The 19,922-nt window shown below is 40.6% G+C and overlaps 1 protein-coding gene across 1 annotated transcript in view; it reads right to left on the bottom strand.

The window, feature by feature from the left end:
• scospondin (subcommissural organ spondin) overlaps positions 1-19,922 on the bottom strand; it is a 151,229-nt gene that overhangs the window by 110,306 nt on the left and 21,001 nt on the right. The window contains exons 10-25 of the mRNA XM_036125764.1: positions 18,423-18,579; positions 18,032-18,284; positions 17,774-17,915; positions 17,545-17,686; positions 14,314-14,486; positions 13,921-14,139; positions 13,677-13,842; positions 13,223-13,484; positions 10,787-10,997; positions 7,203-7,297; positions 6,870-7,126; positions 6,119-6,253; positions 5,816-6,018; positions 5,598-5,725; positions 3,711-3,820; positions 687-836 (exon numbers count right to left, since the gene is read on the bottom strand). Of these exons, the coding sequence (XP_035981657.1) occupies positions 687-836; positions 3,711-3,820; positions 5,598-5,725; positions 5,816-6,018; positions 6,119-6,253; positions 6,870-7,126; positions 7,203-7,297; positions 10,787-10,997; positions 13,223-13,484; positions 13,677-13,842; positions 13,921-14,139; positions 14,314-14,486; positions 17,545-17,686; positions 17,774-17,915; positions 18,032-18,284; positions 18,423-18,579 (2,803 nt within the window). The remainder of the gene's footprint in view (positions 1-686; positions 837-3,710; positions 3,821-5,597; positions 5,726-5,815; positions 6,019-6,118; positions 6,254-6,869; positions 7,127-7,202; positions 7,298-10,786; positions 10,998-13,222; positions 13,485-13,676; positions 13,843-13,920; positions 14,140-14,313; positions 14,487-17,544; positions 17,687-17,773; positions 17,916-18,031; positions 18,285-18,422; positions 18,580-19,922) is intronic.

Genomic DNA, 19,922 nt, shown 5'->3' on the forward strand with positions numbered 1-19,922 from the left:
GCATGCAGACTGTTGTTTTTCTGTCTGCCTTAAAGTCTCACTGGTAGATATCAATGGCAATTCCAAACAGCCAAAATTGTGGTCATTCTGTCAGAGTCCAGCTTCCAGCTTTCTCCGTAATTGTTTCCATCCTGCCAGCAAGTTCAGGAATCGCAGCTGGCGTGCAGTTCTGTTTACACAGAATTTCGGTCTGAGTGCTGGTAGCGGACATATCCCTCACATAGTTCAGGTAGCCGTGGCATGGGCCGAAACAGCTGCCGACGTTTTTAGGATTTCTCCATAATACAGGTAAATGGCAGCTCCAAAAAGAAGTCCTATTATCACAAATCTAATTTTGGACGCATTTTGAACATCCTCGACTGACAAAATGGACAAACACATTTTCTTTCTCCCACTGTCTGTCCAGCTGGACATGTCCCGTCGGACACAGGGGCTCTCTATCTTCTCACTGAGAAAATTTGATCAATTGCGTTGAGAGTCCAGGTGACCAGATCCATAATTTACAGTTTGGAAGATGTATAAAAAGAGAATCCAAAATAGATTGATAGAAGCAGGCAGGAAAACGGGGGAGGGAGAAGGTAAAATAAAGAGGAGAGTAAAGAAAATTGGCTGCCTTCACTGAGAGGCTTCCTGCTTCTCGGTGAAGGAAGACGCAGATTGTTTTGTTTTTTTGCTTGTGTTTTTACCATGTCTGACTGTGCCAGCAGGACAGAAACAGCCCTCCACACAGGAAAGCACCCCGCACTGAGAGTATGGACTCTGCTGAACACTAGGGCAGGACAGAGTGCATGCTGGGCCGCACGGATTGTAGACCAGCCCTTGATCGCACTGAAGAGCTGCAAGAAACAGAAGCAAGTTACCACAAGACAGCTACATCAGTGGGTATGAAAAGTGTAAGCAACCCCATATAATCAGTTGTTTGTAACGTAAAAATTTAGACCATCATAAATAATTTCTAAACTTTTTCCAACTTTAATGTGACCTTTATCATACTCGATTCAAATAAGGAAAAAAGCGTTGTGGATTCCCTTACACTTACAGTTTGTTGGAACACCTTTTACTCAAGTCCAGTACTCACTGTTCTTGAGTTCACAAACACCATTAATCCTGGTGAATCTAACAAACCTAAAAAATTGTTCCTGCCATTTACTCTTTTACATCGTTTAGCTCAAGTTATGCTTCAAAATAGGTGACTCCAAACTTTACGATCCAAAAAGCCCTCCATTCAGCAAAGTCTAATTAATTTAGATCTCACATGACATTTTAAAAAAAATAACTTGCCAAGTTTGATACATATCTGCTACAGTACATTAGTTGCAGTTATAACAGAACTATCATTGTATTTCTATTTTTAGGTTATAAAAAAGATTACAAGACTTTTGCAAAAAGAGGATGAATACATGTTCTTTTATGGGCTGGTATTTGTAGAACATTATAAAAAAAAGCACATGGTTTCAAATCTAACAAAAAAAAAATACATTTAGAAAAATACGTCCAGTACTCGTAGTGTCATAAAATGTCATTCCATGAAAACTAAGGACCCACTAAAAGCTAAACGTTGTTAAAAGCCATTGTGGAAGGTACAAAGAGCCGCTTGTGACTTTGGAGCCGCAGGTTTCACACTGCTGGTTTAGAGACGTGCTGAAGGATAAAATGGAAGGAATACTTTCATTCATTCATTCATTCATTCATTCATTTATTCATTCATTTTATGTGCTTGTTTCATGGTAATGCATTTTCATAATTTTTTTCATATACGTAAATTTAAATAGTGAAATGGCTGAAAAGTATTTACGGCGATGTGCCACTGTTTTCCTCCAGGGACAGAAATAGTCATTAGTTTAAGGGTGGTTCTGGCAGATGGATGTTTAAAATCCAATCGTCTTCGGCTACTCTCATTCAGAATAAACAGACCTTGAATGGCAGGTGATAACTGATAATGTTTTGCCTTATACATAAATAAAAGTGTTTGGAAATGTACTAAATCTTTAATTTTTCCAGACAGTCCAGACTTGAAAAACAATGCAGTGGGGTGTTCTCTTGGGGCAGCTCTAATTATAATCCTCATAGCTCTTTTTTGTAACACAATCAATAGCATTGGGTTGTTGGTATATACTTCTAAACAATCATTGACTCATAATTCAATACATACTTAGATTTACTTATAACTAAACAATTTTTTACAAGTTGTATTTTTAATATATGTAATTTGAGATTTGCATCTTAATTTCTCATCTATAATTACTCCCAAAATTCTAAATTCTGGAACTCTTTCCATATCAGTTCCATTCAAAAATAATTACTTATATTTGTTCCCACAGACAAACGTTCTCAGTCCCGTCACTCCTGCCTGGGATGAAAAGTGGGAGATTGCTCTTCACCCAGAGGACCTGACCAGGTCTCATGGGACTCAAAGACTTATAAACTGGGTAAAATGTGCTTTCTGTGAAACTCATTTCCCGTCGCTTCAATGGAGCGACATAAGGGGGATTTATCTTTGTCCAGAGGAGCGGACTGGGCAAATCAAAGATAAGTTTGCAATCTCACTTCTGCTTAAAACAGATGCCGAAGTGAGTAAATCCGTCTATGCCGAACCTAGCTTTCGGCTAGCTCACAGTCGCAGGTCTGCTGCTGAAATGACCAACGTTTTCCTGGAGCACTGCTTTCCCAAAACGAACCGAACTGGCACAGAGGCACCGACAAGTTTGGCAGAGAAATAAACAGGGAAAGTTAAATGGTTTATTTAGAAGCTTTACGTAATGCATTTACATGGTGTTTTAAAAATGGAGCTGACCGACATAGCTCCCTTTGGCATTTTGGTACCATGCCATTGCCAATGTATTTTGAGTGTGTTTTTATGGTTCTAACAACCGATATGTCCACAAGGGTTTTATACACTGATGAGATATTGATGTTTGTGTTATCCGATCCACCCATTATGACCAAAATAAAGCCAAAGCTTTTCAAAGTTAGCGCTAACCTATTAGCTTCCAGTAACTTCCGGCTTCCTGGATCCATGACTAAAACTAATTTCAAATGTAAGGTTTGTTTCGTTTTGCTCCGTCATTGTTCAATAGTAGTATGAGCATTATTAATGCATTAATATGGAATATTAATGTCGATTTAAAGGTGTTTTGTGTAACTTCAGGATCAACTAATTTTGACTTTTGTTTATTTTGTATGTACATAGTTCCTTAGCTTCTTTTTATCTTCATTTTGCTTAGTAGTATTATTTAAGTTTCACTAGCCTCGTGGAGAGGATTTGTTGATTAAAATATGGTGTTAATTCAGATAAGCAGCATTATATATTGATGTTCTCTTGATGTTAATTTTATTTCTGTTAACAAATTCTTGAACTTGAAGAGAAGTTGTCACTCCTTATTCTATGTGTGTGCAGAGTTTGCTGTTAAAAGATCGCCCAGTGCCCAATCATCCCTTTCAACTATTGTCCTGATATCAGCTTAAGAGCTGATATCCACCGGACAATACCTAACAGACAGTTATTTATTAAACATTAAATAACTTTAAAGCTGTGTGTAATTGCACAACAGGATTAAAACCAAAGATGAAACACAAAAGTTGGAAAAAGTTTTAAAATGATCAATCATGCTCCTTGTTTTTTTTTTATCTTCTCGCATTCCCAAATGCAGGCATTTTGACAGATTTTTGATGCACAGTCAATGCTGTACAATATGTGGGAGTGTACATACGACAGAGCTCCTGGGATCTCCAGCGGATGTAAATTCCTCTCCGATTGCACTCCTCAGCATAGGAAGCAATAGCTGTGCAGAGACACTCACAGTCCCCACCGGAGTCACAGCTGCACACATAAAACAGATGCTCGGGTCTTTTTTGCCTCGCAAAATATACATAACAAAGCAAGTTGAGCCAGAAAATTCTGGCAGAGGTGATCAACTGATGGGGTGGCTCCTTTTAGTGTTGGAGAGTGACCTAGGAAATTTGTCCTTCATTTGGTTTGAGAGAAGCTGCAACTCTCTCATGAAGCCTACACCCAGTTGTACATTTCATGCCTTAAAACGCCCTTGGATTGCAGTTTGACATGGAATTCCTTCATTAGTGCTGCCACATCTACAGAAAGACCAAGGTCTGTAATCCAGTCTCCATCTGAAATGTGAGGGATATCATTTCCCTGTTGTCACACAGAACTCCTGAATCTCTTCTTTCAAATCCCAGAAATACTTCAGGACTTTGCCGGAGCTAAGCTACCATCAGGTAGATGAGCTATGGTAGTTTGGTTCTCGATGTTCAGTTTAATTTTTCTACTAAAAGCGCAACAAACTGTGATTCAAAGTTTTTCCTCCGATAGTTAACAGTTTTAGTCACATCATCATCAACGCTGACGTACACTTGTTGATGTATGACACAATATACAAATATTAATTATTGTCTAGGGTTTATATCTGTTTATCCTGCATTCTCTTCAGAAGTCCAACATTTTCCTTGTCAGATTTGGACAGCCATTGGTTGTTGCGCCTGCAATCTTATCTCATTTCAGTCCCAACTTATCCAAACATGCATTTACCTCCATCAAGAGATCACTTCCAGTTGTTGTCTATTGAACGGAAAGCATGGCTGCCAGTTCCTGCCAGAAAAGTACTTGTTGGACTGTGTTACGAATGTCACAGATGTAATCCAAGGCCTCAGAAAAATAATTCAAACTGACTGATTTGTTCATGAGCTGAAGCTCAAGATTTCCCATAATTTCCCCAGCAGTTTTTGTTAAAGTGTGTGTGGAGAGGGCCATGTTGTTGAAAGCTGCCTTTTTCTCCAGGCATGTTTGTGCCGCACCACGCACTCTTTAATAAACTCTCGTTCAGAAAATGGTATACGTTTACTTGCAACATAGTGAGATATGACACAACTTTTACCGCAGCATCTCTGGATGAGCAAAGTTTAGTAAAAAGTCCTTGTCAGGTTTGCAGCCTGGCTAGAAAGAAATCCGACTCCCATGCATACTCTTCATCAGACAAGTTCTTGTATTTTATTTTGTAGTTATGCTATCTTCGGATTTCGGTATAAATGTGGCGTATTTATGGATCTGCAGGTGCAAACGCACATTGCCCTGCATTGGTGTTCAACTGAAATTTTGAAACAAGTCCCACTACATCACCAAAAGAAAAAAATAACAACAAATGCTTAGGTAATTATGTAGATTTGGCATCCGCTAATTTGGATTCTGACTTCTTGTTGGTGCAAGCTTCTGTTTTCTTTGCAGAGATTAAATAAAATCAACCGTTTTAGAAAAAAAAAACACCTGTCTAATTCAGCTATGGATGAGAGTCTTGGGATTTCCTGGACAGGTTGGCACTCCATCACAGGGCAACACATGACAGACAACCATGCAAGGACACTCACACCTAAGCACAATTTGGAAGAATTAACCTAATACTCATGTTTTTGGATCGACGAAGGAACTCCCGAATACAAACTCCTAAAAGAAAACACTTAGCTGCAATTTGAATCCAAAACCTTTTATTGCACGGCAACAAGCACTACCAACTGTGCCACTATGCAGCCCCTTGCTAGACTCAGTAAGACCTTAAAAGAATAATTCTGTGATCAGTGTTGTCACTCACCCACAAGCATCAAAGACACACCAGTCATAATACTGCTGGAAAGACACCTCGGAGTGGCACCGTGAAAACAGATCCTGAGTCAGCACAGCACACCTTTTCCTGGCCCACGTCAGTCTATGGGGGTTCAGCTGAAAACGTAACATTATGAGCACAGCGGTCATCGGTAGTAACTTTTTGAACTGTGGGGATGAGTAAACGCTGCTCCATGCTGAACTTACAGCACAGGGATCTCTGAGGTCCTGGTTTTCTACATCAGGGCAGGAAGGACTGACCTTCCATGAATTTCCAAATAGCTCTGGTGTAGACTCGATGATTCCTTGCCGTGTCATGAAGTCATTCTCTGTGTCTCCATCAAAGTTTCCACACAGGCCCCCAACCTGACCCCGCAGGTGGGGGGCCAAGTGCAAATACACACGCATACCTAGAATAATCCCAGGATGAGTTAGAAAATCTGCAAAGAACTATATTTGACATGTTGCCTAGTGGATGTGTAAGAAAGACGGAGAAATAAGCTGCCCTACCTCCATCCCAAAGCAAGGTGATTCCCAGTTGGGAAGAGAGTGCAACAAATATGCCGACTTTCTCCAAAGCCAAACCGCTGCCACCGTAGGACTTTGGTAGAGTAACTGGCATCCCGTTCACTGTTACTGCTTTACCTGAATGTCACAGATGAGACAGTTTAAGTCATCCAAATACCTGCCAGCTTCCCAGAAAACATATTTTGGCAAAATAGATGTATGGTCTGAAAATGTTATCGTCTTTCTCTCAAATGACTTTAAATGTGATTCACAAATCATTATTACAAACTTTGTTTCTCCAAGAAATCTCTGAATTCAAGTTTAAAAGTTAAAATGAAGCAAACAAAAGCTTTCTCACTGGTCATTTCACCAGTGTATGAACAGGGAACCAATCCTTGGATCTCTGAGGTGGCATTTTTGATAATGGTAATATGGGCCGTTTCTCAGGGCAGCATAAAAAGAGGAGTGGATGAATGGCTGCTCAAAAAACAGAATTTATCTGTAAGCGGAACCCCAAATTGAACCCCAAACCCAAAATTTCGTTCTTGTACGAAATGTGCACTAAACTGGGAAAACAGCCCAACTATGTCACATCCTTTTTTGCAGGACTGTATTTTATTTTTTACTAGAATAACTTTTTTCTGTACTTTAATTATTTGCAATTTATGCAAAATTCGCCCCCGGACATCTGTTATCATAAACTAGTAATCATTCATTCTAATCTTTTCCTCAAAACACCGTCTGTGATCCTGACCTCTCAGCAGGTGTATGACAGTGTTTCCCAGGCTGAGGGTGACTGACTTGGTGCAGGTGACGCCGGTGCTGCCACACGGCACATTCTCTGCCATCACACTGAACAAGCCGCTGTTCTCCTGGGCCAGCACATACTGGCAGTCACCCAGAAACGAGTAGCAGCGGCCGTCAAAAGTCACATAGTGTGGATCACCAGTTGCAATACACACTCCGCCACAGATGGTGTGGGTGCAGTGCCAGCGCCGCTCCTTACACACACTGCGGGAAAAAAGAAAACCATCTTGATTGGTGGAGTTAAAGGATGGGGATACTAATCAGCAGTTGTAGACGTTACCATGTGTTGCAGTCTTTAGTGATGGTGTCATTGGTGTAATAAAGTTGACCATTATGGTGACATGGACACTCATGTGGCAGAACACAGCGATCACCCTGAGACATGTAAGGAAGCAGAGTTAGGAGAACAGATCTTAGCATGCCGCCCAATTGGTGTTTACTGGAAAAGGAAAACAAAACTATAGTTTAAATTATTTTTTTGTTTTGTTTTATCTTTGATGATGGAGCTGCATAAAATGGTCTAAGTTGGTGAGGTGAAAAGAAAAAAATATATGTAAAAAATTAAAAACTGAAAATTGGCATGTGCAGCCGTACAGGAGAAACCAGATGTTTCCATACATTATATAAAAATACACATAAGCTTTTTTTTTTCTCACTGCCCGATATGAAATCTGAAAAAAGCTTTAAGATTAACAAGATTCTTTCTATTTTCTAAATGCCAGAATAATGAAAATAATTTTTTTTTTTGTCATCGTTTAATACTTTTCAAGGTCAGAAGTGTACATATATTTTTGTTAACATTTGGTGCGCTTCCCTTTAGACAGTAAGACTTTGGTCAAACATTTTTGATATCCTCCCATAAGCTTCTCAAAACAGTTGGCAGGAACTTTAGTCCATTCCTCCTGACAGAACTGGTGTAACACGTCTTTTCAGTTCTGCCCATACAGTTTTAATAGGATTGAAATCAGGGCTTAGTGACAGCCACTCCAAAACATTGACTTTGTTATCCTTAAGCCACTTTGTAACAAGTTTGGCTGTATGCTTCCGCTCATTGTCCATTTGGAAGACCCATTTATTCCCAAGGTTCAACTTTCTTGCTGATATCTTGAGATGTTGCTTCAGAATTTCCACATAATGTAGTTTTCTCATGATGGTATCTATTTTGTAAAGTGCACCAGTCCCTCCTGCAGCAAAACAGCCCCACAACATGATTCTGCCAACCCCGTTTTTCACAGTTGCAAATGTAATCGATGGTCACTATGGCCAAATGGTTACATTTTTGTTTCATCAAACCACAGGACACATCTCCAAAAATAATTTTCTTCGTCTGTGTGCATTTATCAAACTATAAGATGGCTTTGATGTGTTTCTTATGGAGTAATGGCTTCTTCCTGGCAGAGTAGTCTTTCAGCCAATGTTGGTACAGTACTCATTTCACTCAACTCAAATGTTATCAAAAAACCTTTGACATCATCATCTGAGCGTTCCCAAATTGTTTAAAGGTATATTGATTAGTTTATGTAAATTTCTGAATATGAAGAAAGTAATAAATTATTGACTAAAATAATCCTTCTCATTATTCTGGTATTTAGCAAATAAAATTAAATGTGGTAATTTTAACAGACCTAAAATACAGAAAGGTTTATTCAGATTTCATCTCTGACAGTGATCAAAAAAACATGCCTTTTTATATAACTTATGTAAACTTATGGTTTCAGCTGTATTCACCCCCTTTGCAATGAAGTCCCCAAACCGTTCTGGTGCAACCAATTGCCTTTGAAAGTCTAATTAATTTTGGTTAGAAATTACCTCAAATTAGGTTTTAAACATTCTAGGTCAGGTTTTGATGGAGGACCAGGGTTAGGTGTTTGTTATGCATACAGAAACTAGTCTGCCTGAACTTTTATTCTACCACTGTTACATCCCCATAAGGATTTTGTTAGGTGAAGTAATGTCTTATGCATTGTTTTATGATCCTCCTCCTCCTTGTTGATTGAGCGAGCCTTCCAAGGTGTCAAGTCAATCATCAATTAGTGGTGCCTTATTTATTTACTGTGAAGCTGCTCTTATGGGCCTTTTGGTCATTTGACTGCTAGGGTGTAAAACTTTAATTCTAACCTTGGTTTATGACTCTACTGGATGTAAATCTGTTTTGCACAGCAGCTGCTGAGTCATGGTCGACTTTGTTTTGTGTTGGAGTGGGAGATGTAGCTGTGAAGCTGTGCCTTTAGAGCAAGATGATTGAATGGCCAATGTTTTCTTGTTATTCCTAGAACAGACTATACCCTTTCACATGTCCCATTCTGTAACCTGTTCTCATTCTCATAATAATTTATAAAAGTCTAACTTGGATGAAAAACATGATTTCTGTCATGATAATAAAGGAAAGTAAGAGTGATTTTTCCCCCCACAAGAACTGCCTTACACCTTACGCCACCCTTTCGTATTGTTGCAGCAATATAAATCTTTGGCTAGGCTGGCTTTTCTAGGGAGACCTGCCTTTTTGATTAATTCCAGTTATCTCCTGCTTAAGTGTTTTTTTAGGCAAGTGATTAGTAGGTTTGTAAACTTTGCATATTCTATATTTGGGAAAATGTAACTACTTTATTTCAGGGTTGTTCGATATGTTGGCCTGAGCCCTCCCTGAAGCTAAGTACCAGTTTGTTTTACATGCTGAGTTCTTGTAACAGACCAAACCGGGTTACTGACCTTTTCATCAACATGTATGTTGACATGTATGTGCACATGTGTTTCCATGTGTTTGGTTTTGTGGTAAAGAAATCAGATTTCTAACACATGTACCTTATTTTCCCCCCAACTGAAGACAGAACTGAAGATATTCAGCTATTTATTTTTGAATGCATCATGTATATCCAGTATTGCTGAACACTAGTAATAAATGTTGCACCTTGCACAAGTGTTCATATCTCTTGATTTTTTTCCCCCACATTTTGTCCCTATCCAACATATGCGTATCATTATGAAGCGGAAGAAAGAGAGTAAATGGTATTGTTCATTATTTTTAAGTTAAATTTCATAGGTTTGGCATGCATGTATATATATATATATTTATATATTTTATTTGGTGCCCCTAAACAAATGCAACCATTGCCTTCAAAAGTCAACTAACTAGTAAATATGTAATTTCATCTAAGTATACATGTGGATGTTTTGTGATGTTCTGGAGGTTTGGTTGAGGATATTAATGAACAGCATTAAAATGGCGAAGGGACCGGCAGATAAAGCCGTGGAGATGTTTATAGCAGAGCTAGGTTATAAAACAATAACCCAATCTTTGAACAGCTCAAGGAGCTTTATTCAAACCCCATCTGTAAGTGAAAGAGGATACTACAATTACCAAGACAATGCTTTCCATCTAAACTTACAGGCTAAGCAAAGAAGCATTAATCAGAGAAGGAGCCAAGAGGCCCGTGGTGTCTCGGGAGGAGCTACAGTGGAGGAGAGCTCTCAAGTACAGGAGGGGGAGTCTGTTGATATAACAACTATAAGCTGTGCACCTTGTAAATCTGACCTTTATGGAGTGGCAAGAAGACTTAATTTTGAAATAAAAAAAATAGAACATGAGAAGTCCCCTTTCCAGTTTGACTCAAGCCAAGTAGAGCACAGAACAAAGTTTTCCTTGTCAAGCGAAGCCAACATTAAACATTTTTGCTCCTCATGAAAAATGCTAAATTTGGAGAAAAACAAAAGCTGCAATAATCCCTACAAAGTCCCTCTGAGAAAACATGGTGGCGGTAGCGTTATCTTGTTGGAATGCTGTCCCTCACTCATGTGCAAGGCAATATATGATAAGCAACTTATCTCTAGACCATTTAGAAAGAGCAAGACTGAAATTTGACCTACTAGTAAGACAGTTCCCTGAGGACAGACACAGCCAGACAATGGCTCTCTGCAACTCGATGGTGAGACACTGGACACATTGAGATGGCCAGGAGGGTCCAGACTTGAGCAAGTCAGAAGGCAGGAGCGTGGAGAGTAGATCAGAGAGTGGGGGCACTGTTGTACCTCCACACAGTGATCCTGGGTGCAGTTAAATACTCCCTGCTCACACACACTGGAAAATAAAGGAGAATTATGTGTTAGACGTCAATGAAACTTAAAGTGGATACTAACAACTGTAATTATTACTGTTGATGCAAAATATTATTTGCATAGAACTATTTCAGGTAACTTGCAGAGTGGAATAAAAGGAATTCATCTAGAGGCGGATTCCTCTAGAATACATCAGGATTCTTTTTTTTTGTGCAAACGTGGCCTTGAAACACTAAATCTCCGCCTGCTCAATCACGTTTACAACATATCCATAAATCTTTATGTCAACACAATGTGCTCAGGTTTTATCATGATCCTTTCACTGGAAACACTGCCAAGGATTGTCATTCGAGCTACTAAATCTATATGGTGTTGTTTATGAGTATAATAATTAACCATTTCGCAGTAGAGTGAATCAGCTTAACAGGCAGATCAATATCAGCAGCAAAAATAAAAGGACTGCTGCACATAAAGCACAGTGAAGAGACTTCCTTAAGTTATCATCAGATCAGGCAGCTCCGTACCAGTCTGTGGAGAGCAGTTCCAGGACACTGAATATGTTGTGATGTGGTGAAGAAATGCAATGAAATCAACCTATCCTGTTTCAGGGAGCAGGATCATAGAGTGATTTCATCAGACCTCTTCCACCACAAGGTCTCCTCTTCTGAGAGAACATTCCTTCATGTTCACAAAAACACTGCCATACTCTAATGGTACCATTTCTGTCAAGCTCCTGAAGTTCACGGATAACACCACTCTCATCGGACTTATCTCTGATGGTGACGAGTCCGCCTACAGGTGGGAGGCTGACCATCTGGCGAACTGGTGCAGGGAGAATAACCTGGAGCTCAACACTCTAAAAACAGTGGAGATGGTTGTGGACTTCAGGAAGAACTCAGCCCCAGCTACCCCCATCACTCTCTGTGACTCCACCATCGACACTGTGGAGTCTTTACGCTTCATGGGAACTATCATCTCCCAGAACCTAAAGTGGGAGCTGTATATCAACTCCCTCACCAAGACAGCCCAGCAGAGAATGTACTTCCTGCGGCAGCTGAAGAAATTCAACCTGCCAAGGACAATGATGGTGCAGTTCTACTCCTCCATTATTGAATTCATCCTCACCTCCTCCATCACCATCTGGTATGCTGGCGCCGCCGCTAAGGACAAGAGCAGACTGGGCAGATTGGCTGCAATCTTCCATCTCTCCAGGACCTGTACGCCTCCAGGACTCTGAGGCGTGCAGGGAAGATTGTGGCTGATCCCTTACACCCCAGTCACAGACTATTTCAGACACTTCCCTCTGGCAGGAGGCTGTGGTACATCAGGACCAAAACCTCACGCCACAAGAACAGTTTTTTCCCATCCGCTACCGGCCTTATCAACAAGGCCCAGAGCCGCCCATGACACTTGACACTGCCTCTCTCCCTCCCCCGTTCAGGACCTACAAGCTACACAAACATAGCATCTCCAGACCTTCTGAGTTACATTAACGCACAGTCTAATGTGTACATAGCTATAGATTAGGAAGTGCAAACCTACTTGGCAATAAACTTGATTTTGATTCTGATTCAGGAGTTCAGCACAGTTTACTTTTCTTTTCTTGACACAAACAGAATTTATACTTGATCAAAGTCTACCATGATAATGGAGAAGTTGACTTCCTTCACATCTTTTCCATGTGACGGTCTAATTTCATTTTATTCCCTGCATCTGCCAGTTCATTTCTGCCAGTTCATTACTCCTCCTTTCCTTCAGTCTGATTGTGTTCCTTGGTTCACCTTTGCCTAATTACCACCTTATTGCTTCCCTCCGTCTCTTTCCCTTTGAGTTCAGTTCACATTGTCAGACACAATCTCCAGCCCTCCATCTTCATTCGTCATCCTACCTTGTTCCGGTCACTATCCTGTCATGTTCCTGGTACCTGTTATCCTGTAAGACTGTGTTCTTTAATAAACCCTCATTATCTGCAACGTACTACTCCAGAGCTATTGTCTGTGTTTTGGCCCAACCACCTCAACCTTGACAAATTATAGATCATCTTACTGAATGAGACTACATATACTACACCCTCACGTAATAATGTATCATTAATTTTCCAAAAATATATAAATTACAAGACAGAGTCTACTGTAAGGACTTGCGTGAAAATCCTAAAACATTGTCAATTTGTAAAAAAATCTATAATTTTAGTTGTTTAAAGATAAATAACACGATTTATGGAGTTTCCTAATCTTCTCTACATACCAGGTGTTACAGCTGTTCTGAACCACAGCACCTGCTGGATACACCTTGTCTCCTTCCATACACGGGCACAGGGAGATTGGCACACACTGGCCTTGCTGGTCCTGCACCAGACCCATTGGACACTGGCAACCTGGAACACACATGCTGTGACCTGTTTGAGAACTGAAATCATCGCAGTTCCAGCCCTGAAGCAGGTCTGAGCAGGAGCCGTTGCAGGCACGACCACACTCCTGGTACACCTGGCCCCCTGTGCACTGGATCGCTGGGTAGGATGACACAGAGCGGAGGAAGAGATTAGTATTTAACATTGCTGCATATGGGGGGGGGCAAACAAATATACATTGCACAATGTAATAATATAGTTGGAGGTTCTAGTTGTGCGTATTTCTTTCCTGACCACTTTAATTTTAATGAACCAAAAATAAAAAAGTGATCGTTGATGGAGGCGTCTTACGGCAGAATGTTTGGTTGCGCCAGCGGACTGTGACGCCCTCCTGAGCACAGTGCCGGGCATAGGCAGTGAGGACGGTGCAGTGACATGGCCTCTGTGAAACACAGCCACACGCCTCTGAGAGACAGAGACGGAAATATGGCTCCCTGTCCACCACATCATGACACACCTGCAAGGTAGGGGGGTGAGACATGCGTCATTAACCAGTGAGACGTAAGGAGACATAATGCTCTTCATACACACTGACCTGAAAGATAGGACTATGTATGGTAGCACACATTGTTTCAGCATAGATTCTCCTCTGGGTGAATGTGGAACAGAGGTCAGGTGGAGCTCCTGCAGGCAGATTGCAGGGCTCACTTGTGAATTTCTCTGCAAAGGATAAAACGTTGTTCTCCACATCTCCCTCTGGGGTGGTGAAGTCATCATGCTGGTTCCAAGTCAATGTTCCACACAGACCACGCACCTTAAACGCAACACATGCGCCCATTAACCAATAGCAAAGAAACATTTGCATGGAAATGACTGTGTATAATGTGATGGCTTCTTACTGCTATTAGGTCAGCAAATAGCCACACTGGACTTTGTTTTCTTAGAAGTGCATGTGTAAAAAGAGAATCGTGTGGAGACTTAGGATCACCTTATTGGCAAAACCAGGCAGCAGGTCGATGAGGGCAAAGGATCCATCTAAGTACCAAAGAAGTTGTGCTCCAAAAGTCTGGATGATTATGAATGAAGAGGAGGCCTTGCGCAACACCAGGTCTCCGGTCACCACAGGCAGTGTCTCTTGTCGGCCATTCAGAGTAACAGTGCCTAAAAGGAACAATACTAATCTTAGTTACAAGTAGCAATGGAAAAAAGGCTTTCTAAAGCAACTTGCCAATATATAAAACAACTTTCATAAGGCATTTCTGGTAACAATTATTTTTGTACAATAATCTTGGCCCATCCATCTTTCCAGAATTGTTTTCCTTCTGCCATATGAAGGATCTTCAAGTATGAATGGCTTGTTTGAGTTATTGCCAAAGCATTTCAATCGAATTTGTGATGTACACTAAGTTATTTTAAACATTGTTGTTCTTTCAGTGATTTAGAGGTGGACAGTTTGGTCTACTGTGGACTTTCCTCCAGCTGCCTAACCAAAGTGTGATTAAACGTAAAGTTAGAAACTGATGCAGCATTTTCTGCTATAGAAGAGAATTTATGTTTCCATCAATTATTGCAAGGAATCTAGGTCCTGAAGCAGCAAAGCAGCCCCAGACCATCACAGTGCAACCATGCTGAACAGTTGTTGTAATGGTTTAGCTTATTTTTTCCAACATATTAGGTTTACACTTACGGGACGCATGCCTTGCTAAAAGTTCTCCTTTCGTCTTGTCAGTTAAAAGTACATTTCCCAAAAGCTATGAGGATCCTCAAGATGTTTTTTCAGGTGGTGTAAAAGTCAGATGGGCTTCTGTTTCAGCCTGGGAATTCTCTCATGGATTCCATTTCTGTCCACATATTTCTTAATGTTGGATTATAAAAACTGCCTATAACCTTCCTTGATGAGTTATTGTTTGGCTATTTTTGCAAAGGCCAATAATTTTTTCATGTTTTTTTTCCATCATTGGAAAACAGTTGACCATGGTTCTCTGGAGTCCCAAAGTCTTAGAAATTGCTTTGTGAGCCTTTTCAGAATTATTAATGTCTGGAACTTAACTTCTCATCTGTTCCCAATTAAAATTAAAGCATGATTTGTTGCTTTGTGAGATCTATTATCTTACTATATGCTGTCTGACAGGTTTTATTTAAGGTTTCAGGCTAAAATCACATCTGGCGGATGAAACTGAATCTAAAACTGTAAATCACATGCAAATCATGGCTGGACATAGCGTTCATATCCATTTCTGACATATTGCTATTAGGGCTGTGGCAATTTATTACTTTAGTAATCGATTCCCTTGTAATTGAAACCATCTTATCTTTGTCTGATATTAAAAATGGTTTGTTGATGTGGAAGGGTTGCATGGTGGTGCAGTTATTAGCAATGTTGTCTTGCAGCAAGAAGGCCTGGGGTTTCTATCATGACCTGGCTCTTTGTTCATGCGGTTTGCATGTTCTTCAAATGCATGTGTTTACTCCAGGTACCCTGGCTTCCTGACAGATTCTGTGTGTGTACATGACTGTTTGTCCCCGCGTGTCTCTGTGTTTGCCTGTGATGGACTGGAAACCTCTCTAGGGTGTACCCCGCCTCGCCCCTAGCCTCACATCCTCTCAAAGGTTGGGTCTCTGCATTGGAACCTAATAACTGACCGGTTAATGTCTGAGATCTATGTAAGGCACAATCACAAAGCTTTGCATATGTTACTGGAAGAAAAAGAAAGGAAGATGTATGGCTGCACATTTCTCACACAGATTGGAAAAATGTATTTTCTATCTAAGAGCAGAGTTACTTATTTTCCCTGTCAGGAAGCAAGACTCTACCCACCCAAGCCACAGAGAGCAAAGATCCAGCAGAGCAGGGTTTATGGGTTAGGGTCACGCACAAAAGGTTTTGAGCAGGAGGAAGTCTTAAACAGGTGCAGCGAATATTTGTGAGAACAGTGTCAGATCTGTGAACAAAAACTTTTGTGGGAAACCGCCTGAAGTATCCGAGGATGAAAATAAGTAATGTTACTCCTAAAATGAAATATGACAGAAATGTGTATTTAAAAAGAACAACACGAGCGTCTGTTCTGACACAGTTTAGTAATCTTTGAAACCCGTTCCTTATCACATTAACACTACAGCAGGCTTATCCAGTTAACAAACAGTACTGAACAAAGGTTTTACCCAGCCCTATTTCTTCACATTTTATTTCCAAGAATCCAGATTCCCACCTTTTATCTTCAGGTCAATTTGAGCATTAGTTTTCTGTTTTGCCTGAAGCCTAGTTTTGCTTCATATATTGTCGGATTTAGTTTATTCCTTTTCAGTCTAGTGTGAAATGTTAAACATGCACCTACATGAAGCAATGAGCCATTGCAGACAGTTCTGGAAAGCAATATTGTCATGTTGTATATTTGTATCATACTTGTACAACCATGCATCGTTTTTCTTGCCAATCTTGTTTTGGCTTCATCAAAGATAAAAAAAATCATATAGTTTTACTGAAATACTGAACATGTTTTGTATAGCACATGGACCTATCCTACATTTTTAAAAGGAACCATAATAGGTCACCTTTAAATGTGACCTGGTATGCTTCCTTTCATTATGTTTTTCGCTCAAAATCATTCTCAGATAATGAGATTTCACCTTCCCAGTTTCAACTATGTTGAGCTCCTTTCGCATTGTGAAAAAGAAACATGCAGACAACAGTAAGCTGAACAACAACTACAATCTATAAGAGAAAAGACCTTTTCAGTGGACAAATGTAAAAACAGGAGCAGTATGTACAGGGGATTTTTTTTTCCTCAGCCGATTAGCTGGCTAATGGACAAAAAATGGGGGTAAGAATTGTCCTTGTGTCGGCTCGTTTTGGCTAACAATGCTCTGGAGAGCCCCCACATTGTGCATCTACAAACCGATGCACAATGGTACAACAGTAGGTCTTTGACCCTAAGTCAAATCCTGAGTCAAATCCAAAACCAGCAAAGATGCAGCAACGTTTTCTTAAAAGAAAGTAGCCCATTCCTACAGGGCTACCTAAGAGAGGGTTCCAAAGCCCCATGCAGGATGTTTTTGAAACAGTTAATTGCCAAAAACAGCTGGATGTTTAGGGTTTTAGACTGTTTCCAGAAGTAGCAAAGTACATAAAAGTGTGAATTTTTCATAGTGGGTCAGCCTTAACAGTTAATCTGCAGTGAGGCAGTTTTGTCAACTTTGAAGGACTTTTTAGCCTACTCACCAGTGTCTGTGATGGTGACTTTTGTGTGAAGAGCTGTCACTGACATCTCCTTTAAACAGCTCGTTTCTCCTCCACCTCCCCCATCCCCTGCCGTACACTCTCCGCAGCGTACTCCCACCACCAACTTCCTGTCAACAAAGTCCTGGACACAAAAATTTAATAAACAGCAGTATCAACTACACATACTTCATAGCATGTGTCTCTGTGTGCACCGATGTTGGTGTCTTACCTCCACAACAATGAAAGGACAGTTTCCACCAGGCAATGCATACTGTTTTTTGTCAAATGTGGTCACGTGCAATGCCCCCATGAGAGTGCACTGGCCTGCACACTTTTCAACTGTACACTCCCACTGACCAGCCCTGCAGACACTGGGTGAATAGGGACAAATCATCAATACAGTGAGGGAGAATCAAAGAAACATGTTAAAGGTTTTTAGGGATGCTGAGGTAGGACCAATTGAAGAATTGAATGTATTTAATTTCACCAGGTGTTGCATCTCTTCTGTATCCTGTCCCCAGGCTGGTAACTACGCCGCCGGTGAAAACAGGGACAGTCTTCTCTTTTCAAACAAAGGCCCTGGTGAAGGTAGAGACCGGGAGGACACTCACAGCCCCCCACACACTCCTCTCTGCACTGACCCATGGCTCCAGCAGGTCCTGGGGGTTGAGGTGAAGTACAACTTGGAGGACAGGAGGACACACAGTCTGAAAAGACCTGTCCTCTGGAGCAGACACGACCTGGTAAGATAATTCATATTTCAACAAAACACAACCAAAGAACCAAACTGGTGTTTTTATCTTTGCATAATGGTGGATAATGACACAACTCTTGATTTCCATCTGCCAGTCGTGTACTAAAATATGACATTTCTTTACCACATAGTGTTGCTGTCCTCCACATTATGATGATGTGTTGTTGCGCACATTCCCGGGTATAGCTGGCCAGGGTGTCGCATACTGCAGCCTGCCTCTCTTTGGCTGGGAGACTACAATACAGGTATTGACAAGTGTCTATGTAGGCTACTGGATCAACCTAAAAGAGAAAAATACAACCTTTGGTTAAAAACATGCCATTTTAGTAAGTAAAATTTTATTTATATCACACCTTTTACAATATTGAACAACAAAGTGCTTCACAAGAACCAACAATGCATTAAGAAAAGAAATGAATACTAGGCAGATCATAAAATATATATTTTTAACTGGCTTTTAATAGAAACCAGAGACTCAACAGATGTCAAGTTCAAAAGAGATGCTCTGTCTTCCTCTGTTGTCATCTCAGTATTAAGAACCATTGTGTAGGAGCAATAGTATAAATGTGCATATGCCCAAATGCTCAAAATGGCGTATGCCAAAAGAAAATCAGACTTATGAAACTACATACACCACCAAGCAATGTACCCTTTATGAATCACAGCCCTCAACATTTGCATACAAGGTTCCTCGTCGTTTATGTACCAAGTTTCACCTAATGGTCAGCCCTCTACACACCCGTCCCTATTTAACCATAAATCAATGCAAAGCATCTCATGAATGTCAATGTGAATTTAAACTAGCCACCTGAGCAATGTTATTTATTGGTTATTTGCAACCATGGAGAAAGGAGGAAAGAAATGCTATTTCACAGAAATACCTTTATTAAATGTGGACATGAGAGGGGAAAGCACAGTAGGATAATATGTTGTCATGATAAGTCAGTAGGTGGTTGGAAGGATCAGAGTGAGGAGAGACTGGGTGAAAGGGCAATGGGCACCGGGGGTCTCGCTGTCCCCGGCACCAGAACGCCACAAGCGCATGGTGAGTCAGGTGAGGAGGATAGGTGCTGACAAATGTTGTTCTGCAAAATCAGAGCCAGTTATTTGATAAATTGAAAGAAATTAGGACAGGATTGAGTAACCTGTGCGAATTTATGTCTGACAGGTCAAACACATTAAAAGCACTAGATGAAAAGTGAACCTTATTGCTCTTAAACATCGGATGACATCCTCACAGAGTCAAGCTCTGTGTTGAAATGACCAGGGTGCGATTTGCGGGGGGGGGGGGGATACATTCCTCCCCCTTGTGTTCTGAATAAGTAATATTATCAGGGGTTTAATGTTCTCCGTCGCTGTGAGGGACTTTCGTCATTTGGAAAATGAGCGCAAAATGTTCCGTTTAGACTTTTTATTCAAGATTTTAAACAGAAGCTGCGCTTAACCAATGAAATCTGGCAGAGCTAGGACATTAGCCAATCAGAAGGAGAGTAGGGCGGGTCTTTGCAAAGCGGAAATCTACCAGTCTGAGGTTTATCTGTGTTCAATCATTTTAACTTTTAAAAGAAAATCTCAAACTGACCATAGATGCATGAATGAAAGTAGTGGTAGTCAAAGGTTTTCT

This window comes from Fundulus heteroclitus, chromosome 21, assembly GCF_011125445.2.
Source record: "Fundulus heteroclitus isolate FHET01 chromosome 21, MU-UCD_Fhet_4.1, whole genome shotgun sequence".
In the NCBI taxonomy this organism is placed as follows: domain Eukaryota; kingdom Metazoa; phylum Chordata; class Actinopteri; order Cyprinodontiformes; family Fundulidae; genus Fundulus; species Fundulus heteroclitus.